At 42.0% G+C, this 25,915-nt stretch overlaps 2 protein-coding genes across 6 annotated transcripts; one reads left to right on the top strand and one right to left on the bottom strand.

Annotated features, from left to right (window-relative positions):
- Positions 1-329: 329 nt before the first annotated feature.
- On the bottom strand, positions 330-12,761 carry LOC138965287 (ribonuclease P protein subunit p14-like). Of its 5 annotated transcripts, none has more exons than XR_011455392.1 (7): positions 12,628-12,761; positions 10,805-10,930; positions 8,049-8,133; positions 3,810-3,883; positions 2,689-2,767; positions 2,231-2,374; positions 334-2,092 (listed from the first exon to the last, which is right to left on the bottom strand). XR_011455392.1 is itself a non-coding variant. In XM_070337418.1 (6 exons), the coding sequence occupies exons 2-6, from the start codon at positions 10,885-10,887 to the stop codon at positions 2,309-2,311; spliced, it is 387 nt and encodes a 128-aa protein (XP_070193519.1). In that variant the 5' UTR covers positions 10,888-10,933; positions 12,628-12,759; the 3' UTR covers positions 330-2,308. The 5 variants fall into 5 exon arrangements, 1 of the variants encoding a protein (XP_070193519.1); XR_011455391.1 differs by having other exon boundaries at positions 10,805-10,933; positions 12,628-12,759; XR_011455394.1 differs by having other exon boundaries at positions 10,805-10,933; positions 12,634-12,758.
- A 157-nt stretch (positions 12,762-12,918) lies between these two features.
- LOC138965286 (inactive selenide, water dikinase-like protein) lies at positions 12,919-25,516 on the top strand. Its single transcript, XM_070337416.1, has 8 exons — positions 12,919-13,013; positions 13,131-13,368; positions 16,141-16,244; positions 16,698-16,847; positions 17,698-17,810; positions 19,078-19,268; positions 21,491-21,703; positions 24,418-25,516. Exons 2-8 carry the CDS (start codon positions 13,164-13,166, stop codon positions 24,600-24,602), a joined length of 1,161 nt encoding a protein of 386 aa, XP_070193517.1. The 5' UTR covers positions 12,919-13,013; positions 13,131-13,163; the 3' UTR covers positions 24,603-25,516.
- The last annotated feature ends 399 nt before the right edge of the window (positions 25,517-25,915 follow it).

Raw genomic sequence — 25,915 nt, 5'->3', positions numbered from 1 at the left:
AAAATTTATAAAACGATCCAAATTTACGTTTATCTTATTCTCCATCATTTGCTGATTCCAAAAACATATAAATATGTTATATTCGGATTAAAAACAAGCTCTGAAAATTAAATATATAAAAATTATTATCAAAATTAAATTGTCCAAATCAATTTAAAAACACTTTCATCTTATTCCTTGTCGGTTCCTGATTCCAAAAACATATAGATATGATATGTTTGGATTAAAAACACGCTCAGAAAGTTAAAACAAAGAGAGGTACAGAAAAGCGTGCTATCCTTCTTAGCGCAACTACTACCCCGCTCTTCTTGTCAATTTCACTGCCTTTGCCATGAGCGGTGGACTGACGATGCTACGAGTATACGGTCTTGCTGAAAAATTACATTGCGTTCACTTTCATTCTGTGAGTTCCACAGCTACTTGACTAAATATTGTATTTTCGCCTTACGCGACTTGTTTGTGTATGTATGTGTTTGGTTCATTTTATTTTTAGCTTTAGGACCAAAAAAAAAGTTTAGGGTCGGCCCAAAAAGTTAGGGTCGGTCGGGAAACCGTAACCAAAGCATTTTTTTTTTTTGGCCTTAGTTTACAAAACATCCACCCCTTAGACACTCCAGTAACAACAAAGATGAAGAATTACTGTCGTAATAAACAATAACATTATATACAATCAAAGAACTTCAAACAGCATAATTACCAAGCACACATATTGATACAAGGAGGCTTTACTTAAAGCCATATGTACTCGATGACTATACACGCTAATTGCTTTACCAACAGCTGGAGACATGCTAAATTAAGTTCCCTGCAAAATATTGTGGTCTAGGACCCCTTCAATGTTGAGATACGTTAATTTTCATTTTGATCTGGATCGTCCTATTTATAGATTTGGCAACACATGTAACGTTGATGCAAGGGAGCTAACACCGCGGCTTTGTTGACATCCTCACTTTTTCAGAGGCTAGAACAAGCTGTAATGCATGTATTATGGTCCGCGCATGGTGACATATCGGCATTATATGGTCTTATGGTGCGTTTGACATCGATTATGGGCAAACTACACTTTGTAAACACGGGAGCGCGTACATATGCCTTTAATGGCCAAGATCGGCGAGCGGCAGATGTAGCTCAAGTTTCTTGTGCTGGTGATGCTAACTTTAGCTCCGTGGTCTTCTACTTAACACAGCTTGGTCTCCTGGAGACAGGTGCTCACCTTTTTGAGCTGTTTACATGGCCATTTTACAACTAACTTTCAAGCCATTTTTGTATGAAGTAAGGTAGTTGAAAATTGCGCCCCCATTTGAACAGGGCATTGGTCATTCTATGTCAGCAGTTGAAGATTTGTCCCAGCTAGGAAGTTCTAATGGATACAATACTTCACATCAATGTGCTAAGTGGTCTTACACAAGTTATAACGCCTGTGACCCCCCCCCCCCCCCCCCCCCCACAAACTCATCACTTGCAGTTACACACACAGGATAACGTTTTACACTTTGAGATTGCTGGTCATGTTTTGGTCAATTTGTGAGTCCAGTGTCGAAAAGACATAACATGCTCACTTTCCTCCATCGCAATCAGCAATGAAGCTAGTACAGTGGAACCCCCATTTTAAGACCCCCCCCCCCCCCCTCCAATTTAATACTCCCTCCCTTTTAAGACTTTGTTTTCTCAGACTTTCTGTTCACAACCTCTGTTAGTGTTAATTTACCCCCACTTCAAGACTTCCTCCTTTTAAAGGCCTCATTTTCTCAAATTTGTTAATAGGGTCTTACAAGGGGGGGTTCCTCTGTTGTACCCACAAGTCCAACATTCCCACAACTGAACAGTTCTGAAGTGACCATGTCTCTGTAATCATGTCAGCGAGACAGACGGACTGTGCCGCTTCTAAGCCACAGCTCATGCAAGATCAGAATCTTCCTCCATCACCTGACATCACTAAACTCCTGGTATTGGCACTGCCACCCTTGCAGAAAAACCACCTGGTATTGCTGGGTTCAGGTCGCATGTGGGTGGGACGAGCGTTGTTGCACAATCCACTGACGCTGTTAGGGTGTGGTTCACTTGCTGGCGGTGCCACTTGCAGAAATATCACCTGGTTTCTTTCTTTCTTCGTTCATGGGCTTAGACTCCCACGTTCACTCATGTTTTTAGCACGAGTGGATTTTTACGTGTATGACCGTTTTTACCCCGCCATTTAGGCAGCATACGCCGATTTCGGGGGATATATCACCTGGTGACGTTGGGTCAAGGCACATCAGGGATATTCAAGGTACGACTGTCACAGCAAAATCACCTGAAGTCGTTTAGGTCAGGACATTGCAGGTATATCCCAGGTGCGACTGTTGCACGACAAGCTCATTAAACTGCTTGACACCTGCACATAATGAAACGAGCCACTTGAAGCAATATCAAAACATTTAGTCGATATGTCAGCCTGAAACTTGAGGATAAACACTGAAAACCAGTCACCACAGGGCTACAAGTAGTAAAGCTTGGCTAGCCAGAACCAGAGGACTGAGATAGGTCACGCTTGTCTCCCCGAAGCATGCAAACGTACATGTAGTTCCTAAATAACCTATTTTCTTAAACATGACATACTGTATGTCGAAGCGTATGCCTTACGCGTTGTTTTTTAATAGCTAGCGTGATCCCTGTATTAAACAACAAGGGGAAATTATGCGTGCTTACCTGCTGTACCCTGAAGACACAGGGAAGACCATTGTACTTGCCAAACAAAGTCAGCGCTCCCCACAGTTTGACAAAACTCCTGGAAAAGAAACTTTGGCATAAAAAAAATAGTCACAATTATTTTATGTGCATCAAATGCGTAATTTTCTTTATGCCTGGAAGTTGTGAAGTTAGTTCATGAGCTGTCATTAGAGATTACACATTATTTCAGTTTCTTTACTTTTCCCTTAACAGCACTTACATTCCAAGGGTAAATGACAGAAGTACAGCTGAAGGGTTTGGTACATGTCTAAGTTCTAAGCCAAAGTCCAAACATTTTCGAGACACAGTAAAAAAAAAACTAAAACAATCTACACACTTACCACTGATTGAATTCCTTTTAATCCTCAACAAACCCTTTCAGAAATAACTAATAGCTGGCAATTAATGTTGTAAGAATGAGTATGACTTCAGAACCATGAAATGTCATTGACAGTACTGTAAGGCCAAAAAGAAAAATATGTCTGTTGCCGGTAACCCGACCGACCCTATTTTTAAGCGCCGAGCCTAAAGTTTTTTTTCGCTTTTCGCACACACACACAAAAAAACAAAACAAAAAAAAACGGAGGTGATCGGCCGATGGGACTTCACAATCGAAGAGACTTACCTCCCGTTTCCGTCGTCACGCGAAAAAACCTGGCGGCCAATGACGCCGGGGAAAAAAAACCACGTAAAAAGACGTTTACAAAACGTAAGAAAAAGGTTTATAAAAAATTTTTTTTAAAAATACAAAAACGACCGACCGACCCTATTTTTTTGGGCGATGTTACCGGAAACAGACATATTTTTCATTTTGGCCTAATACAATAGACGATTTTCGAAAAGAACTCTTTCAGGATTTTCAGCAGTATTTCATCATATCTAGCGCACATTGCATAACATACACATCAGAGTTAGTTGTTTATCCCGATCGCAGGAGTAAATCCGATCGGAAGCGTGGAGCATGCTCCGGATGTTGTGAAAAGCTTGTCCAAGGTAAAGGGGCTCTTACTCTTCCAGACCGCTGAAAATCCTAACAGATTATTTCCTGGAAACGTCAATTGTATTTGAAGTGAGTGCACATATTTTTGACAGAAGCTTACCTTGATGGAACTCGCAGCAGCGCCTCTCCTGATGCAGACAACTTGAGGACATCAACCGTGTCACTGGCACCGACCTGGCAATCATGGAAGTCACACAATGAACAAACTATATAGGTCTCCCCCACACAAACTATGTAGGTCTCCCCCACACAAACTATGTAGGTCTCCCCCACACAAACTGTGTAGGTCTCCCCCACGCAAACTATGTAGGTCTCCCCCACACAAACTATGTAGGTCTCCCCCACACAAACTATGTAGGTCTCCCCCACACAAACTGTGTAGGTCTCCCACACGCAAACTGTGTAGGTCTCCCCCACACAAACTGTGTAGGTCTCCCCAGAAACAAACTGTGTAGGTCTCCCCCACACAAACTGTGTAGGTCTCCCCCACACAAACTGTGTAGGTCTCCCCCACACAAACTATGTAGGTCTCCCCCACACAAACTGTGTGGGCAGACCTGTTTACCCCCATAAGTGTTTTGGAGTAATGCTCAGCCCCAAAAATAGTAATCCTGGCACAAAAATAGTAATCATCCAGCATTCGTCGCCAATTACAACGCACATGACAACTGTGTCTGCGAAACGCAATCATGCACATATATCCATCATTCACAAACAAAACACATCAGTCAGTTTTTGCAGTCATCATAATTTCAAAGAAGATCACATCAAAAGCACATGCATCACTGATTCTTTTTCTTTTGCTCGTAGTAGGCCTTTTTCAGGGTGTCAAGTGCTTCTCTACTGTACTTGCGCTTGCCGAATGAGTCAGGGCGAGACTTCACCACTAGAATAAGACTCTCCTGCGTCTCATCAGACAGACATGATCTCTGGTCAGTCCTGTGTTTTTTCACCCCATTTTGCCATTGTAAAAAAAAACAATGCCAAACATGTGAATTGATAAAAAAAAAATTTTTTTTTTTTTTTTTTAACATTTTTTTTATTTATGAAAATCGTAGTCTTGACACGGATAGCGGAATGGCGTATTTTTTTCAGAAAATCGTAATAAATTACGCCAAAATCGTAAGGGTAAACAGAGGGCCCCAAAGGGTTTAAAATCGTGATCGTGATTGGCGTTTTTTTACCTTTCTGTGACCGTGATTGCCGAAATTTCCATTTCTGTGATCGTGATGGGACTTTGCCCGTGATCCGTGATGACAAAAAAAATCAAGTCTCGTGATCGTGATCGTCATTTGTTTTCGTGATCGTGATGGGCATTATTGCAAAGCATTTTATTTTCAACGTACATTTTTCACAGCTGTATCACTCTATGATCCTCTCTTCGTCAAGGTGCCAATCCCGATTGAAGGGAAGCAACAACACATTCAGAAATATGATTTTGACAGCGATTTCTTCCCTCTAAGAGAACCAATCACACCAAAAAAGAGATCCAATCAGAAGGCGAATTGCAAAAGTCTGCCAGACTTCATCCAATGGAAGGGCTTCGTGCTAAAGTTTTGAGTGCATTCAGTCAAATTGGAATTCGAAGATCAAAAATGGCGTGCAGCGGTACTGTCATCGAACTTCTGTTATATTTTGTGGATTCAAGCCAGACCAAAGCAGGCGGCGAGAATGCCTTCCTTGATGGAAAGGTCAGGCTACGGGTCCGTCTTTCCGAAGACGAAATGTCAAGGTATGTTGATCTATTCAGGGCCGGACTAGGTAAGTACTAGGAGGGGGGGGGGGGGTTACAGATGGGGGGTTGCAAGAGTGCAAAGCCCCCTTGAAGCTGAACGTTTTTTGATGTTTCTGGAGGGAAAGGAAGCCTCCCCTTGAACGAATAAGGTAAATTCGACAGCAAGCTGTATAGGCAATGAAGAAGAATTGAGATTGTAAGGACTCATACTTTTCATCACAAAAATCGTTGAAGAAAAATGTCTTTCGAAAGGGGGTGAGAGGTGCGATTTCTCCTCGGATTTTATGATGATTCAGATGCAACCCCACCCCCCCCCCCCTCCCCTCCCTCCCTCCCCCACAAAAAAAGCGTTGGGAGGTACATGCTTAAGCCAGGGGGGGGGGGGGGGGTTGCGCAACCCCTGTAACCCCCCCCCCCCCCCCCCCCCTAGTCCGGCCCTGTCTATGTTGCTCTATGACTGTTCTGAATGTAGGCGAAGATCTTGAAATTTGTTCAAGATCTTTGAGTTTGATTGAGATCATTGACATTGTTGACATTGCCACGTCCGGCTGTCACTCGCTCAGTGTGACCTCGACTGCCTCGAGTCTGATCGAGTCTGCGTGTAGCCAAAACTAGAAATCTGTTTTTCATCCCAGCAACGTGGACACGCTTGGCATAGATTCTAATTGTCGCTTCTTTGCATTAAGCTTGGATTTATTTTAGCGCCTGTAAACTTATCAACAATGGGTTAAATTCAGGAACTATGGCGTGGAGACGTGCCAGTTTGGGTCACTTGATCCTCATCATGTCAAAGTCGATCAAAGTCATGTTCGTTGGGGATTTTGTTATCATAGACTCTACCATCACACATACATGTACTTTAATTCAATCCACCCAATAGTTTTTGAGAAAATGGGTTTAAAAGATTTAGCTCTGGAAATGTGAAATTGTGCAAGTATATATTCATGTGTGTGAGTGAGGGTGTGGGAGTTGAATGTGTATGAGTGCAGGGGCGGATTAGGGGGGGGGGGATTACAGGGGTTCCGGACCCCCCCCCCCCCCCACGGCTGTAAAAAAATAAACAAATTAATACTAACTTTAAAAGAAATAATGAGTGGCTGCTGACACCAGTTGATCATGCCGTTTAAAATCAAGGATAAGCCATAAATTGTTCATAAAATAGCAAAACTCTTCAGCTTCTGGGGGGCCTTGCCCATGTACCCCACAAGGTCTACCCCTGGACACCAGTTTGTAACCCCCCCCCCCCCCCCCCCCTCTGGCTTAACTGCTCCGCCCCTGGAGTGTATATTCCTGTGAGTGTCTGTATGAGAGAGAGAGAGCGAGAGAAAAAACAATGAAAACAACATTCTTGTTACCGATTACAAATCATGATATGTATTTCTATACAATGTCATGTGTGAATGAAAGAGAATTCAAAAAAATTAATAAAAAAGTGCAACAGTTGTCACTTTGTGTTGAATAAACAATAGATCCAGGAGCGAATAACTGTGTGGTTGTGTTTACTTTGACACGTGGTTTTTGTACCTGCAACTTTTACCGTGACCGTGATTTGCCACTGGTGTTCGTGATCGTGAAAACAAAAATCAAGGTAACTGTGATCGTGAAAGCTAAAATTTCCCTTCCCGTGATCGTGATGATACCCCCCCTTTGGGGCCCTCTAAACAGGTCTGTGTAGGTCTCCCCCACACAAACTATGTAGGTCTCCCCCACACAAACTATGTAGGTCTCCCCCACGCAAACTATGTAGGTCTCCCCCACGCAAACTATGTAGGTCTCCCCCACACAAACTATGTAGGTCTCCACCACACAAACTGTGTAGGTCTCCCCCACACAAACTATGTAGGTCTCCCCACACAAACTATGTAGGTCTCCCCCACACAAACTAGGTAGGTCTCCCCCACACAAACTGTGTAGGTCTCCCCCACACAAACTATGTAGGTCTCCCCCACACAAACTATGAAGGTCTCCCCCACACAAACTGTGTAGGTCTCTCCCACACAAACTGTACACATGCATGCACAATTCTGTCACACAAAAGTTTGCACAAGGTTAAAAGAATGACAGAAACTCACCAATTATATCATCAACACAAGATAAAAGGTGTAAAGTTAATCGTTATGCTATCTTCACTGCGTGCAAAGCTTGAGAGAAAGTTTGGAGCTGTATGTGCATATAGATATCCCTGCTGACTTCTTGTTTAAAATCTTGATCAGTAACCACACAACTTTCTTTCTTTATTTATTTGGTGTTTAACATCGTTTTCAACCACGAAGGTTATATCGCGACGGGGAAAGGGGGGAGATGGGATAGAGCCACTTGTCAATTGTTTCTTGTTCACAAAAGCACTAATCAAAAATTTGCTCCAGGGGCTTGCAACGTAGTACAAAACCACACAACTTCGTAAGTTCTAAAGTTTACATCACTGCTTACAAAACTACCATTCCAAACATTGTACACTTGACAAAAGCTGTGAATACTGTCACAACAGTTCTTGTTAAGCGTTGCTGTTTGTTGCCATTCATATGACTGCTCTTACCCTCTCCTTATGTGCATAAAGCTACCATCAAAGTCAACCTATTGTTTCAATGAGTCATGCAATCTCACCTGACCAAAGACCTCTGTCATTGACTGCATGATGACATGCTTCAACTGCAGCGAGTCCGTCTCCAAACCTCTGCCTTCATACTCTCTGAAACACACACATTAATAATATTAAGTAATTATATTATTTTATCAATTAAAAGCTAAGACTCAAAACTCAATGGTGAAAGTCAGCAACAAGGAACGAAAGGTTCAGAATCCACAGAACTTGCTAACATTTGTTCACATGGAATGATCAATCACTGTTAAGGCCAGCTTCCAAGGTGAAAATAAGATTTTTTTAACATTTTTGGTTATTTGGGTTGTTTGCTGTGTTAAGTACATAAACCACTCAACTATCACGCTATGCGATAGTTTTGGGGCAAAAAACAACCTAAATATTTTTATTTTAATTAAATGTGCATCAGGGGTGTGTCAAAAAATGCCTTGTGGCAGCTCATTAAATATTCATAAACTTTGAAAGTACATTTCTTCGGTTTGGAATGTAGCAGACGATTCATTCAAAGACCACTGTGCTCAGCGAAACCAAATCTACAAGCTTGATTTGACAGCCGAACTCGTTAGAAAGACGTATTTTCATTGGTCGATGTTAAGCATGCCAAAGAACAGAGGGGTCTGGTTTCAGCCAATCAGAGAGCAGCTTTCAAACCGTGCTTGGCAAAGCCTTTCTGCTGTGCCATGTTTTGTTTTTTCACTTCCGTTCACAGCAACTGTAAACAAAACACGTGTTTCGAAGGGAAAACAATTTGTAAACACCAGAATGGCGAAGAAAAGAAGACCTACAAGAAGAAGAGTCGGACTGGGAACCCGACTGGCAGAAGAGGGACTTATCAGCAGCAAACTGAGCCCACATCGGCAGCGAGAAGCAGTGACAGCGAAGCTGAAGGTGGCGATGTGCACGCTACCCCCTCCACCTCGTCTGAGCCTTCGGGCTCGGCTGAGGAAAGCAAGCCTAAGTTGACTGCGTCCGAGTCAAAATTGAAAGAAGAAGAAGAAGAAGAAGAAATGGAGTTTGACAATGACAGTGATCTGACTGGATTTCGTTTGATTGATTGTAAACTGTTGGTACAGTTTGTTTTTTTCTTTTCTCTGCCCAGACTGTAAATGAGAACAGGCAATGGCTAAATAGTGAAAGGGGGGGGGGGGGGGGGGGGGGGTTGACTAAAAAGGCAATTTTGAACATGCAGGGTCACTATGGAGCTGCTATAGGGAACAATGTTGGAAACATTAACCAGATGAGGCAGGATATCTGGGCTATGTGGCGTCACAGGCGACTGAAGAAACAGGCAAAGGAGACCCAGACAAGAATGCTCTTCCTGATTATGTGACTGATGCCATCCAACCAGTGTTTGAAACTCTGTCACAGGATTCTCTGCTTAGAAAGTGTCTACAACTCTGTCACAGGATTCTGTGCTCAGAAAGTGTCTACATGGTGGCTCACAAAATACAAATGAGTCATTTCACAATGTGATATGGCAGCGGTGCCCCAAGACCATCTTTGTCGGCAAGAAGAGGATTCGACTGGCTGTAGATGATGCCACCATTGTTTTCAATGATGGAGAATGTGGACGCTTTGCTGTGTTTGAAAAACTTGGACTGGATGTAGGCAAATGGACAAGACTGAGTTTCCAGCAAATTGACAGAAATCGTGTCAGAGGAGCACAGATTCAAGCATCTGACGCCGCAAAGTTTGCCAGGAAGATCCGCGCATATGACAAAATGCAGGACAAAATGAGAATCGGGATGAATTTTACCTTGCTGGGGCCCATAAGGTGAGCATTTCTTTGGCCCCAAAGTGTATATTGGAACCAAAAAAAAGGCATTCTCATCTGACTCATGCACAACAGTCATATTGAAGTTATCTTAAACTTCAAACTCGTTTTTCTCAAAAACGCGTTTTACACACATACCGTCACTATTTCCCACACATCTCAAAAACTATTTAATGAAATCAAATAAAATTTTGTGTGCTGCATGATTGATAACAAAGGCACATTTTGCTATTTTATTGGAACATTAGAGCACATGTAAACATCCCTATGAGAGTCACATAAAAGTCATAATTTCAGAATATTAAAAAAAAATTCTGCAAAATACACTCTTGTCAAAATAGCACACTGTTTAGTGCTCAAATTGTGGTAAGTGTGTAAAATTTCATGTCTGTATCTGTCTTGCATTAAGAGTTATTTGGGAAATGATTATCATACATTTTCGTCATGGTGTTTTTTTATATTTAATATTTTTTTTTTTTTAGATATCAAAACTTTCTATTACACTTAACTGAATTATGTCGAGCGCTCAGACACACTTGAAGAATATATGAGCAAAAAATGGGAAAGATCAGCAGTGTTTCTGAAATGCTATGGCAGTAAGATTTGAACACGTTTTTTGTCATTTTTCACCTTGGAAGCTGGCCTTAAATACTATACATGCATGTATAAGCACTATCTCCATCCTACTTTACGGCTGCGAGACTTGGACACTGCTGGCCGATGAAGATTGTAGAATCCAGGCATTCAAGACCAAGAGCCTGAGGAAACTGCTCCGAATACCATACACAGAGCACAAGACCAACGACTACGTTCGAAGCCTGGTCAAGAGCTTCGTGGGCCCCCAAGAAGTTTGGCCATGTCACAAGGCATGACACTCTCTCCATAACCATACCACAGGGCTTTTAAAGGGGGGATTCCACTTTAATTTTAACCACAGACTGACATTTTCTGCCAGTGCAGCTGCATTTAGCTTGCAGGTGAACTCACAGTGAAGTTTTGATGTAGAAGTATGGAGCGGGCGATTTGTCCACCTGTCGCAGGTAGCTATGCTTCTCTGAGTCTCCCGTCATCTTCTAGCACGCAGTGACAGCTTTCTGTGTGTGAGGTATGTTTCTGCTGATGAAAACCATAAATATTATGTTCTGGTTCACATGTAATACGAAGTGCCAATCAATGATGTGGACCTAAACATTTACCCACATTTTTATTCCAGGTTTGTTACAAACAGTTAAGTATTGACTAAAAGTTTTAATTACTCTAAATGATTGTGCCCTACATGTAAAATTCTGACAAATTCAGCGATCGGACAAAATCTAAGACCTAAGTAAGTGAGTGAAGTTGACATTTTTGTTAAAGTAATTAATTTTACATCTTAAGATGTTTATTTGTTTCACAGATCACATGTTTAGGCCTATGTCTTACACGCAGTGATCACCTTATAACTTCAATTAGAGGCCTGACTTTCACCAAAACCAGTCACTTTGTTATACCTAGCAGTCTAAAAGTAAAGCACAGTTATTGCATTATATTTGACATAATTTGTCAGAAAACCTCAGCATGAATGTATGAGTGATTGCCAATTTAATTTCTTTATATTTGCTACACTGATTTTTGAAAGAAAAGGGTATCATATGTAGCACACACTGCAAAACATACAGTACACATGAGAGACAGAGTTAGTTGTTTTTCCCGATTACAGAATAAAGTCGATCGGAAGTGTGGACAGCTCCGCCTCGTTTTAAAAAACTTGGCCGAGGCAAAGGGGCTTTAACTCTACCAGACAGCTGAAAATCCTGACACTGAGTGACAGTTATTTCCAGAAAACGTCTATTTTCCTCTTTAGGGAAAGCGATGCCCACTTCTTTTTGTCAGCCATTTCGACTGCAACTGAGGCAGTGGGATGGGCACAGTATCCACTGACTGGAGTCTGAATCCCCGCCCCCCCCCCCCCCCCCCCCCCCCAACAGTCAATGGAGAGTAAAAGCACCCGTTTGAGCTATTCTGAACAATAGCATACAAGTCTGATCGAGTGAACGAATGAAAGCGACGCACGCAATGTAACGCAAGCAGTTTTGTTATCATGCGCCTGTACCTACTAAACCTGGGAATGCAGAAGACAACGTACCTACTAAACATTCTGAGATACACCCAGTACGACTTCAAAATTGCTTTTTTTGTGTGGAAGGATTGTATGTTTTGGGGAAATACTTTTGGTTGGCTGAACTCGGAAATTGATTGAAGACAGCCTCTTTATAAGAAAATTGGGTTCTGAAAACTGAGCACTTTTTTTTTAATATATATATTTGAGTTAAATTCTTCTATGGGATAAGAAATCAACCTTCTTACAGGCAAGGCTTCTCATAAGTCATGAGCAAGGATTTTTTGTTTTTGTTTTTATCTGGGCTTTTGTAAGTCATAACAAAGAAGACCTTTGGCGGGGACATTTGTTTTGCTTTCTTATATAAATAAAGGGAGCTTTCTTTTAGCGGATCCATCTGTTTTCCTATAGGCATTATAATATTATTATGCTTACATGTAATGATATATCTTACAATACATTTTGAAATCATTAAATCACGTTTCGTCTGTTACTGTTCGTCACAACGAAGATGCAGAGAGAACTGCTGATCGTTCGGCAGACATAACTTTTAGTACTGCACAAGCGCCTGTGGTTCTGAACCGAGTCCTTTTAGACGTTTTAATTTCAGCGGCATGGAACGTTGGCATGAAGGCTATAACTGGCACTACTCAGTTGTTTTTAAAAGAGAATTTACAAATATGGCTATGAAGCCAACTAAAATTTAACCCACACACACTCTCTCTCGCTCAATCGGTCTGTGTCTCGCATGTGCCGCGCTGCTACCCTGCTAGGTCAGCAAACACCCGAGCACCTGTTGGGGGACGAGTCGGCTTGGTGGCCGAAATGAGACGAAGTGAAGCGAACAATAAGTACTCCCTGTGACAAAAATGCAAGCATTCGATAAAAACTGCGCGATTTAATGTTTTAGAACAACTTGCATGTTCAAACTATGGTGCTAGAAGTAAAGAAAAATATATGAGAATTCATTACATTTCTGTAAGCTGAAGAAAATAAATACACTAATTGTCTTGTGTAAATGAGTTCTCCCTCTTCGGAGCTGGGGAATGCTCAACATCCGGGTAACAACGCACTCATCAGGGAGGTTGCCATTTTCAAGTAAGCTGGTGATAGTGGGCCGATTATGATGATCGATATTTGCATTAAATTGCGTATTACACGATGTAAATGTATATGCATAATGTAGTTCTTTAACCGAATTTTGGTTTTCAACAGGTTTTTCTAAGATCAAGCTCTGTGGAAAGCGAGATGGCTATGCGACGTCCGTTCGATCCTGCAGCACACGAGTTGGATCCCAATTTCCGACTCACGAAATTTGCTGACCTAAAGGGATGAGGGTGTAAAGTCCCTCAAGAAGTTCTGCTCAAACTTCTTGAGGGGCTTCAACAGGACAGCAGTGCTCAGGATGGTGAACAGTCGCAATTCCAGTACATGGCACAAGTGCCTCGCATTGGTAAGAAGTGAAATTTACTCATGAAAAATATTAAAATGAACCGCTGTTTCTCGTTTCCAAAAGTTTTGTTTCCAAGAAAAAATATTGTGTCTCTGAACATCATTACTCGTTGTGAGTCATTCAAAGTTCCCACGATTGGATTTGATAGTTGCCTTAATTTTCAGGATGAGCACTGGGTAGTTTAGAACGCCCCTTGCAGGAAATAACGCACGGCAACAAAAGACCCCCTTCGAGCTCCAATTATTCAAAATGGCGGAGAGTTCACTTTGACCGGCACGTGTAAAGAGACGTCACGTGACATGTCTGGGAGCCCTGACATGACCTATGACCCTTGCTGACCTTTTGATTACTGATTGTAATGCTGGTTTTGAAACATAATACTGTCGCCTGGCACTCAGGAAATTATTCCCCTCTATTTTGCCAGCTATTCAGCTCCTCATAGACAACAAAAAAAAAAAATTCTGATGACATGACCAAACAAATTAATTAGGGTTGATATGTAGGATTAGTCTTTTTTTTTTACCCAAGCAGATGTGGCTTCTTGTTGGCCAGAACTTTTGCGAGTTGTCCCCTTATTGTCAGAAAAGAGTAGCCTTTCTTTTGAAGTGCTAAATCTAGTTTTGTCATTTTTAATTTTTTTGTAGAGTCAAAAAAAGTTCCACTAACTAAGCAGTAAGGCTTGCTGCATATTAGTTTTAAATTGGGGGGGGGGGGGGGGGGTGGTTCGTAAGATAACCCGGATATATATATAATAATTAATATCAGGTACACCAAAGTGATTTTTGAAGTTAGGATATTATTTTCAAAGTTAGTATTTTCTGATAGATCTTTTTATTCTGATTCCAATGGTACCAAAATCATTTGTGTATGTCAATTAGAACCAAAGTTATGATTTTTTGAGTCACTTGAGAAAAAGTGACTCTATGTAATCGGTCAGTGTTAGTCTGTCCGGCCGGCCGGCCGGCCGTCCGTAGACACCACCTTAACGTTGGACTTTTCTCGGAAACTATCAAAGCGATCGGGCTCATATTTTGTTTAGTCGTGACCTCCAATGACCTCTACACTTTAACGATGATTTCGTTGACCTTTGACCTTTTTCAAGGTCACAGGTCAGCGTCAAAGGAAAAATTAGACATTTTATATCTTTGACAAAGTTCATCGGATGTGATTGAAACTTTGTAGGATTATTCTTTACATCAAAGTATTTACATCTGTAGCCTTTTACGAACGTTATCAGAAAAACAAGGGAGATAACTAGCCTTTTCTGTTCGGCAACACACAACTTAACGTTGGGCTTTTCTCGGAAACTATAAAAGTGACCGGGCTCAAATTTTATGTGAACGTGACTCATTGTGTTGTGAATAGCAATTTCTTCCTGTCCATCTGATGCCTCATATAATATTCAGAACTGCGAAAGTGACTCGATCGAGCGTTTGCTCTTCTTGTTAATCATTTAATTTTAGCGCGCGCTTTTAGGACACTTTACAAATTAGCAAATTAGGCAACTTTGAAGGACAACACTAAAGCAACCAAATGCATGATTTGTGTCAATTTCACTTTTATTACTTCTACTGAAAACATACAACAAGCCTAATTTTTTTGCAAGGGACCTGATGTCAGGAAATGTATGAAATCATCTCTCAAAAACTGCAAAACATGCGATTTTATGTAACTTCGTCTCAAGCTGGGCGACATCATTCCCGTGGGTGTCGCATGACCCAGAGAGGAAACTTATGTTTTGCACCTCATGTCAGCACACAGGGAAGTCCAACACTTTTACCGTTGGCTGTTCGAACTTTCGCAAATCGGCCCTTACAGATCATCAAGAAACCAAAGACCATGCTGTTAGTGTGCAAGTGCCATCTCTCCAGAGAGACAAGGAGATAGTTGAAACCCGACAGCTGACAAAACAAGAAAAGGGGGCAGCTGTGGCAGTCAAAGCTGCTCACTTTTTGCCCAAAAAAGTATTTTTGTTTTTCTACCCTCGTGCCAAGAAACTAGTCAAGTGTAATTATATTTACGTTTTGTTACAGGGAAAAAAATGTCCTATTGATTTGTTTTTGTTCAGGACAAATGTCCTATCACTTTTACATTGGCCAGGACATTTGTCCTATGCTACCTCTCATGGATGTGAGGCCCTGGTAGTTTTCATTCACATATTTTACTTGTAAAGCGCGCGAGTATGGATCAATGAATTATACAGAAACGAGGCCCACAACCTCCTCTTTCATTCATTGGTGGTTATTTTTAGATTTGATGATCTCACCCGATGCACTTTGGAGAGAAGTGAACCTACCCATCGTAAAATTGACCGGCCCAACCGCGGGAGCCATCTTCGCTGCGGCACACAAATCACTTTTTCAAACTACGATTTCCCCAATTTCTAAGCTATCAAACTAATAAAGAATAGAACAGAATAAAAGACAAAAGAATAAACTTTCACCCAGTATAAATTTTATTTCATCCATCGCCATACACACAGAGAAAATAGAGGAGAAAGATAGGGTAAAATTGGGGAAATTCCACTCAGCGGACAGCTGATTGACTGACTTTGGTGTACCTGTTAATATAAAAAACTTTTATCAACATTTTTGTCATTGGTGGGGGGGGTGGTCCTGTTTATGATTTTTCAAAGAGTTTGTGTCAAATTCAAATCATCGAGACTGATCATATTATGTATTCAGAATCATGGTTTATAATGAGGGTCGGTCTCGTGTGTCCATGCATCCCTCCTGCCGGTCATTAATAACGAGCGATACGTTACCTGTGCAGGTATTGGAATGGATAGTTCCATCACACCACTGCGCCACGGCGGACTCTCCCTGGTGCAAACCACGGACTATTTCTACCCCTTGGTCGACGACCCCTTTATGCAGGTATAGTGGCACTCCTCTTTCAACACCACCAAGGTCTAAAATGAAGGAGTTTAAAGGAAGGTATATTTGCACATGTTACAAACACAAAGTTTGAGGATGGAAGGGGGGTTAGTTATTGGAGTCCTGTTTTTTTTTTTACTGAACATGTCTTTTTTTCTGTTCTTTTTGTTTTTTGCTGCTTTGATTTTTAGAACAGGAAACGGCATGCAGTGTAAAATGTGAGGGATATAAACTGGATTATGCTTACGGAACTCTGAGAATGGATTCAGGTGCGCAATTAAAATGTTCGGCGTCGCCTCAACATAATGACTACACGAGGTGAGGAGGAAGCAATAAAATACATAATGATTGTGAGAATAATCTAGTGGGGAATTTGCTCTATGCTGGAAGTGATAGCCTGTTTGACTAAAAGTAAGGGCTGTTGAGACTTGTGCTAACGGTGAAAACTCTCAGGGCAAGATAGCCTGTGCCAACGTGTTGAGTGACCTGTACGCCATGGGTGTGACGGACTGCGACAACATGCTGATGCTGATTGCCGCTAGCAACAAGATGTCGGAAAAGGAGCGTGACACCATCATGCCTCTCATCATGCGCGGGTTCAAGGTCAGTAGAGCTGCTTCACAAACAGGCAGGACTTTTAAATAAAGTATGTCGTCGTCGTCCTGGAATTTTGGCGTAACTCGATTCTTGGCAATTTTGATGTTTTTGTGCTCTAGACTAAGTAAACATAAAACAACAAGAGGACACAGTAGTAACCAGATAAGTAAATATTTTTCCATGAGAAATATTCTTTAAAATACGAAGGACAAAACATAATTTAACATTCTTTTATCTTTTTATCCATACCAGGTACAAATTTAACACTATTTCATAATCAAATTAATCAGTTTTGGCCTTCTGCTGAAAAGCTGTCCAAAATGAGTTGCGCCAAAATTCCAAGACAACGTCAATATGTTATGCAGTTTATGCATTTGAAAAGTTTTACGATTCATTGTAGAGGTCTGCACCATGTATCAGTATTTATGATGGTGTGGATAGTTTTCAAATATGGCTAACGGGATTCCTACAAGAATTGTGCTTTTGGTTTCCATTTTAAAAGAACCCGTCTTTTGGAGCCTTCAACACTGCAGAGTGATGTTGCATTCAAATGTTGGCAGTTAGAAGTGAGACGGTTGGGTGTGACCAAGTACAGCCAGATAAAAAGTGTGCATGTGGAATTGGTGCTATTAGTTGGTTTCAACAGTGTTATATTCAACAATTTATGGGTGTAATAATTAGTATATAGCAAGCATGTTCACGATCAACAACAAGCTATTAGCTTATAGTGGTGGGTGCTATTAGTTTGGGTTAGTGCTGTACCACCAGGGACCAAGTGCAGTTGTTGGTGACATTGATTGCCCTGCATGGTGTGTTTGGTGACATTGCTTGCCCTGCATGGTGTGTTTGGTGACAGGACTGTGCAGAGGAGGCAGGGACCCAGGTGACAGGCGGTCAGACCGTCATCAACCCCTGGCTGACCATTGGCGGAGTGGCCACCACAGTCTGTCAGCCCAACGAGTACATTCTGTAAGTCTCTTTGTCATCACTCTTTCCCTCCCCCCCCCCCTCAAATCTACCAGTTTAAATGAGGTTAGCCACCGACTCATTTGGCAATATAAAGTGACCACTATCAGAGGGGTAGCTGTTAGAATTTACTGGTGAATGCAGAAGCCAGGTTGTGATTCAATGCTTTGTTTGTGTACGAGATAGTTTGTTCCCAACTTTTAAAGTAGAATCTGAAAGATGTTTGGCTTGATTTGTATGTGTGCATAATTTAAGCAGTGTAATGTGATTGTTGCACAACTGGCATACAGTGGAACCCATTTTTAGGACCTCCAAAAATCAGCTTGAAAGGGAAGGAGTCTTGAAATGGATGTAAATGTACAGACATTGTTGTTTTAAAAAAAAAGGGGGGGGGGGGATGTGGTCTTAAAATTATGTAAATGTACAGACATTGTTAAAATAAAAATTAAACAAGAAGGGCAAAGCCCATACGACTCACATGCTTTACACATTTTTCCTACCAAAATACATGTGACCTTGACCCAAGGTCAAGGTCATCCAAGGTCATGCAACACAAAGCTGTTAATTCAAGACATAGGAAGTACAATGGTGCTTATTGGCTCTTTCTACCATGAGATATGGTCACTTTTAGTGGTTCACTACCTTATTTTGGTCACATTTCATAAGGGTCAAAGTGACCCTGACCTTGATCATATGTGACCAAATGTGTCTCATGATGAAAGCATAACATGTGCCCCACATAATTTTTAAGTTTGAAACAGTTATCTTCCATAGTACAGGGTCAAGGTCACTTCAAAATATGTATACAATCCAACTTTGAAGAGCTCCTGTGACCTTGACCTTGAAGCAAGGTAAACCAAACTGGTATCAAAAGATGGGGCTTACTTTGCCCTATATATCATATATAGGTGAGGTATTGAATCTCAAAAACTTCAGAGAAAATGTGAAAAATGTGAAAAATAGCTGTTTTTTAGGCAACATTCATGGCCCCTGCGACCTTGACCTTGAAGCAAGGTCAAGATGCTATGTATGTTTTTTGGGGCCTTGTCATCATACACCATCTTGCCAAATTTGGCACTGATAGACTGAATAGTGTCCAAGAAATATCCAACGTTAAAGTTTTCCGGACGTCCGGACGGACGGACGGACGACTCGGGTGAGTACATAGACTCACTTTTGCTTCGCATGTGAGTCAACAAAGAAAAATGTCTTAAAAGGTAGGTTCCACTTTAGCTGAGAAAAAGTTCAAAGTGTGCTGTGTTGCTTGCAGGCCAGAGAACGCTGTAGTGGGAGACGTTCTGGTGCTGACCAAGCCGCTAGGAACGCAGGTGGCGGTCAATGCCTACCAGTGGCTGGACCAACCCGAACGCTGGAACCGCATCAAGCTTGTGGTCAGCGAAGACGATGTCCGCAAAGCCTACCAGCGCGCCATGTTCTCCATGGCTCGTCTCAACCGCGTTGGTCAGTCATTTTAAAGTCTGTGTGCCAGTTTCAGTTATCTAATGAGGCTCGTCTCAACCGCGTTGGGCAGTCATTTTAAAGTCTGTGTGCCAGTTTCCGTTATGTGATGAGGCTCGTCTCAACCGCGTTGGGCAGTCATTTTAAAGTCTGTGTGCCAGTTTCAGTTATCTAATGTGGCTCGTCTCAACTGCGTTGGTCAGTCATTTTAAAGTCTGTGTGCCAGTTTCAGTTATGTGATGAGCAGCTAGTTATAACAGTTGTTGCTGTCAACGCTTTTTACTGCACATTGTATATCTTCTGCTTGTTACAGAACATCACTACAGCTCCTGGTGTCCTATAATGTTGAACACCTTTTTGAGTACTGTTACAAGTCCTGGAAGGTTGGGGCAGTCGTGTAGAGAGATCAGGTTTACCGACTTTACAGCAGTCGTGTAGAGAGATCAGGTTTACCGACTTTACAGCAGTCGTGTAGAGAGATCAGGTTTACCGACTTTACAGCAGTCGTGTAGAGAGATCAGGTTTACCGACTTTACAGCAGTCGTGTAGAGAGATCAGGTTTACCGACTTTACAGCAGTCGTGTTGAGAGATCAGGTTTACCGACTTTACAGCAGTCGTGTAGAGGGATCAGGTTCACCGACTTTACAGCAGTCGTGTTGAGAGATCAGGTTTACCGACTTTACAGCAGTCGTGTAGAGAGATCAGGTTTACCGACTTTACAGCAGTCGTGTAGAGAGATCAGGTTTACCGACTTTACAGCAGTCGTGTAGAGAGATCAGGTTTACCGACTTTACAGCAGCACTTATTTTAGTGTCTGTATCAAAGTAGGGCCTCAACAGATTCCTGGTCAAATAATTGCTACACATGTTATAGGCATGATTTATGTCAAATAATTGCTACACATGTTATAGGCATGATTTATGTCAAATAATTGCTACACATGTTATAGGCATGATTTATGTCAAATAATTGCTACACATGTTATAGGCATGATTTATGTCAAATAATTGCTACACATGTTATAGGCATGATTTATGTCAAATAATTGCTACACATGTTATAGGCATGATTTATGTCAAATAATTGCTACACATGTTATAGGCATGATTTATGTCAGACTGCACGTCAGAAATGTTGTCTTCTTTCCATGCAAACACCTGATGTGTTATCTCATGGCTTTGCTTATTGTGAGAGTATGAAACTAAATACCATGATACGCCAAGTGCTTTTGGACAGTACAAGGTTCTGTGAGTCCTTAACCCCTTCACTGCCACCGTATAACAGCATTTTGGTATTGCTGTGCGCCAGGGCAAATTTCGCTTTCTTCAGTTGGTTCACTAATCTGTTCACTGCTCAATCATTTATTGAGATATCTCTTAGATCTTTGGCATGTGGTTTGCTTACACCCTTGGCTATTATGTGATAACATGACCATTGGACTTTGTTTGTGATTGTTATAGTAAAAATCGATATAATGACCATTTTTGTCAAAAATTACAGTTTCCAAACTTTTACACACACACTGCAGCAAATCCGCAGCAAACACAGCTAAAACTGGTGTCAAACATCAGGTACTCACATTAAATTACAGCCCATAACAGTATTCTTCTGTGTGGTAATCCATAAATCACTTCTTGTAGAGCTTCCAGAACACTGTATCATTTGAAAACAGGTCTACGAGTTGATGTCCGACTTTCGGACGCCATTTTGAATCTTATAGATCGGAAAAAACTTATAAAAAAGTTTTCCCCACGTGGAACTAACTTATCCAAACGGTCTATGGGAAAGAACTGTGTTTAGAACCCCTACAAGTACTTGGACAGTGGTTACCTTCCATTTAGTTTTCAGAAATGTTTGAAATTTCGCCGACACAAATCCCACGTATGAGACACGGTTATGGGCATACGATAAACCAAAAATGACCACGTATTACACACGGGGTGGGCAGTGAAGGGGTTAAGTTCTTTTTATGAGAATCCTACACTTTTCTTACCACCATCCTTTTGGTATCATTACCTATTTTCACACCATCCTATTGTAATCATAACCTTCCTTCATACCTCCAGCAGAATGGTATGAAGAAAAGTTTATGATTGCAATAGGATTGTATGAAGAAAAGTGGACAATTCCAATAGGATGGTATGGAAAAAAAGTGTACGATTCCAATAGAATGCCAGTTTGCACAGATGGCGCTGATTGTAATGATGTTGGTGTGGTGTTGCAGCGGCACGCCTGATGCACAAGTACAACGCGCACGGCGCGACAGACGTGACAGGCTACGGCCTGCTGGGGCACGCCAACAACCTGGCCAAGATCCAGAAGAACGAGGTCGGTTTCGTCATCCACAACCTGCCCATCATTGCCAAGATGGCCGCTATCAGCAAGGCCTGTGGAAACATGTTTGGTCTGCTGCAAGGACACTCCGCCGAGACTTCAGGTATACACACATTTCCAGTGCATCACGGGGGATAACCGGTCATAAGCGGGACAGAGGGTGTACGCGGGGCCTGACACGATTGAAGGCACGTTTTGTCAGTTTTCTTGGATTTGTTTGATTTACGTCGGGATTTAAGGGCAGGTGGGCCAGTGCAAAATTGACCAAATCGTTCAAAACACTGTTTTGGGTATTTTAGCAGATTATGTTTCCATAACGTACCTATCATCCATATGTGTCAGTGTTTTTGTCAAAAGTGTCCTATTTATCTGTCAATAAAGACAAAATGTGAACATGTGTGGCATTGATTGTCTTCTGTAGTCGATATTCCCCCGCCAAAAAATGTCTCATTTCAAAGGCTAGTTACGGCTTTGTCCTCAGCAAAACAGTGCATTCACGACATACGAAACTGCGCAGCAGCTCTTGACCTATAACATGACATCAGTGTTTTGATGAATGTTCCATTCCCTCCGCCACTTGTCCGTTGCAAAGGCAGCAATCGTAATCGAACGGAAATGTCCTTATTTGGAAGGTACTCGACATCCATTGGTTCGTTTCATAAACCGAAATCGGGAACCAGTTTACTTTGTGAGTGCGCATGCTCAGCTTACGAATTTTGCATACGGAAACTACCGAAGAGACTCTCGGCCATGACGGGAACACCCGAAGTTCACTCGGTTTTACAACATCCTGGTTACACATCAAACGATCGGTGACAACCGAAAGCGAATTTTTCCTTGAGAAACAACCTTTGATACGATAACAATGGCTCGAAATAAGAAAGAGGACAATGTCTTTATTAGTTCGGTTAGCAACAACAAGTAGTTCCGCTGGTACTAGGCCAAAGTTTGGATTCTGTCGGTGTTTCCGATAAAGAGGAAAGCTTTGATCTCCACGCAGATCCACAGGTCGCCATTTCCGAACACGCCATGCAGCACACTTTTTACGTCTCGGCACTGGCTTGCTTTGCGCTGAATTTGAGTCAGTTTCTGTGCAGTATCTCCTCGACAAGCAAGTTGAGCATTTGCTACGCAAAAAAACAAAAAAAAACAGGAGAAAGTATCCAACATCAGTCAGATTATCGGTAATGTTTGCTGGGCCTGCCATTTCCCGAACGAAACTGGATCAGCAACTGTTTGTATCAATCTGCACTTTCGTAAATTCCGTCACTGTCTTGACGAACTGTGTCATTTTCTTCACCGCGATACACAGTTCATTGCGAAGAGCTTCCTCAGTAAATCGTTCAGATTCCACGTACGATTTGTTGTCAAAAAACAACTCAAACGAAAGTTTCAAACTCATCATCCTCCATCTTGCTTGTCGAAGCACCAAAGTACTGTATCGATGTAAAAACAAAAGCAGAAAACTTCGAGGAAACCAACAAATCGACGAGATAACGGAAGGAAATAAGTCTCGTTCTGGCTCAAGTAAGTTACCGTTAAAAATACCGTTATTCTCGCATGCAAATACAAACGAGAATCGGGTCATTGATACACGTTTAGCGCTGGGGCAGTATCCCCATGCAGGTTGACAGAGGGAAAGAAGGGATGGACGCATAAATTCTCTGCTGGCATGCTAAAGGCTAAGTAGTTTGCAATTCAAATAAACTAAGCTGTTCATTCATAACACAGTTTTGTCCTTGTGTGTCTGTTTCAATAGTGTTTCTGTGGTGTTCAATCTTCAATGTCGTTTTTCTCAGTTCAGCCATTTTGCCTACGGTTACGTCTTGGGTTACGCGATTTCTCTGGCTGTAATTTAGCTAGAGCAATATTTTCTTTTGTAGTTTGTGCAGAATATAACATTCTGGGGGATTACGAAGGGATTTTGCTGAAATTTTATTATAGTCATATCCAGATTATTTCAAAAAATAATTTCGCAAGCGTTACCCTAAAGTTTGACAGTTGTAACAAAGAAGTGTTCCTAACTCCAAATATAAATATAATAAACAAGATCTGCTTCGTAATCCCCTAGAGCATACCCAGAAGGATAAAATAAAACAATAATTAGAAGTGTGACAATCACATCTGATGAAAATCCGTGTATCTCCTGTACTCCACTTTTGTCTGTATTTTGACTGTTTTTGTCGCGTAAAACAAAAACTAGCAACCGAAAATACAAAAAGTGACTATTCTTTGTCATCATTTGTTCATTTCTTTCATAAAATAACATTCAGACACAATAAAACATTCAAAATTAAAAAAAAGGTAGTGCACTGGCCCACCTCCCCTTAAGGTAAGCTACAGGTTCAGCGATGCCTTAATTTGTGATCGATGCATAAAATGCCAAAGAGCGGTTCATATTTGCCCGTAAATTACCCTCAAAGCTGAACATGTCGGCGATCGAGCGCCGGAAATGGCTGTTCGATGGGTTTCGGAAGTAGAAATGTGCTTTATTTCACAAAATCAGCTCGTATATGACATCGGTTTGGGATTCTAATGGACGATGGAAGCATTGAAGATGCAAAGAAGTGCTATTTCGGGGGTACAATATATCGACCGACACTGTAGACGAGAAGCGGTCAAATGTGAGAGATGAGCGTACGCGGGGCTGCCGACCGCGAATGGGACAGAAGAAGCATGTGGGAACGAAAATGTTTTCTCAGACTCGTCTGTAAATTTACCCCCCCATTTTAAGACTCGCTACTTTACCTTTTTTTTTCCAGATTTTATTGAGGTCTTCAGGGAATATGTGACGCAATCTTGTGATTGTACTTTCAGGTGGTCTGCTCATCGCTTTGCCCCGTGAACAAGCCGCTGCCTTCTGCAAGGATATTGAGAAGCAAGAGGGCTACCAGTCATGGATCATCGGCATCGTGGAGAGAGGCAGTCGCACGGCGCGCATCATTGACAAGCCGCGGGTGATCGAGGTGCCTGCCAAGGACCGGGAGGGAGAGCTGTGGTAGCTGACACGCCCATGGTGTCGTAGTAATTGTGTGAGCAGCCTGCACACTGGGTGTCGTAACCATCGGCAACACTCAGTGAATGGAGTCCTGGAGCAAGGCTGGGTGGGCACAGAACGTGGCAATCTCTTCCCATCCACCCTGCAGTTCGCTCTCTCACGTCTCAGCCCTTGGTTTGTGCAGAGCGGGGGGCGGCGGCATGACGGGGTTAACTGCACGTCCTGGGAACTTTCCTCACTACAAAGTGATGTTTTACTATCGATCGCTGGATTTCTGTGTACCACCATCACATCCGCAATACTAAAGTGGCCACTAGGAGACTTGGCAATTTTATTGAACTTCCCGAGACAGAAATATTACTTGTGTCGACTTTTTAACAATGGCAGGCTGTGTCGGTTTGATTTTCATTTGTATGCAGGCATTTCATTCCACCATTTTCATGTGTTCATTGCTTGACCAAGCTGCTTACATCTAATCTTTTCTGTCTATACGCATGAAGAAAAATTTATCTTGCATGAAAATGATGAGACGAAGGAACAAATATTAATTGATCATTAACCATATTCTATTTTGGAATGGAATGGGACCATCATCACTCTTTTCGCTGGTTATGAAATGTGGGGTTCTGGTTCTGTTGGGTATGGCCTAATTGTGCCAGTGAGCAGCACTGGATTGAGCCCCTCGCTGCTTACAGGCACACGGAGCTAGCGCAGTCGGTCAGTTGCATGTGGGTCGAGCCATGTTCCAGTGTTTCTCTATGACGTGATTCCAGACATTGGCACCAGTCAACTGGGGTCACAGAAAGCACTGTTGTGCGGAACTTGGAACTGCTTGGACCTGCTTGTCTCTCTCCGTCTGTCAAATTCTCTCCCTTGTCATGGCAGTCACTTGGTCAATACATTGCATTTTATATCCAACTGACTTTGTGGTTGTGTTTTTGTGTTTGACTAGTATTGGAAGAGCATGTGGGCGGGGATGTAGCTCAGTCGGTAGCGTGCTGGATTTGTATCCTGTTGGCCGCTGTCAGCGTGACTTCGTCCCCACGTTCGGCGAGAGATTTATTTCTCAGAGTTAACTTTGTGTGCAGACTCTCCTCGGTGTCCGAACACCCCCGTGTGTACACGCAAGCACAAGACCAAGTGCGCACGAAAAAGATCCTGTAATCCATGTCAGAGTTCGGTGGGTTATAGAAACACGAAAAATACCCAGCATGCTTCCTCCGAAAACGGCGTATGACTGCCTAAATGGCGGGGTAAAAAACGGTCATACACGTAAAATTCCACTCGTGCAAAAAAACAAACCACGAGTGTACGTGG

The sequence above is a fragment of the Littorina saxatilis genome, linkage group LG4 (assembly GCF_037325665.1).
Source record: "Littorina saxatilis isolate snail1 linkage group LG4, US_GU_Lsax_2.0, whole genome shotgun sequence".
NCBI classification, from domain to species: Eukaryota; Metazoa; Mollusca; class Gastropoda; order Littorinimorpha; family Littorinidae; genus Littorina; species Littorina saxatilis.
This window is presented reverse-complemented; position numbering and strand designations above follow the sequence as displayed.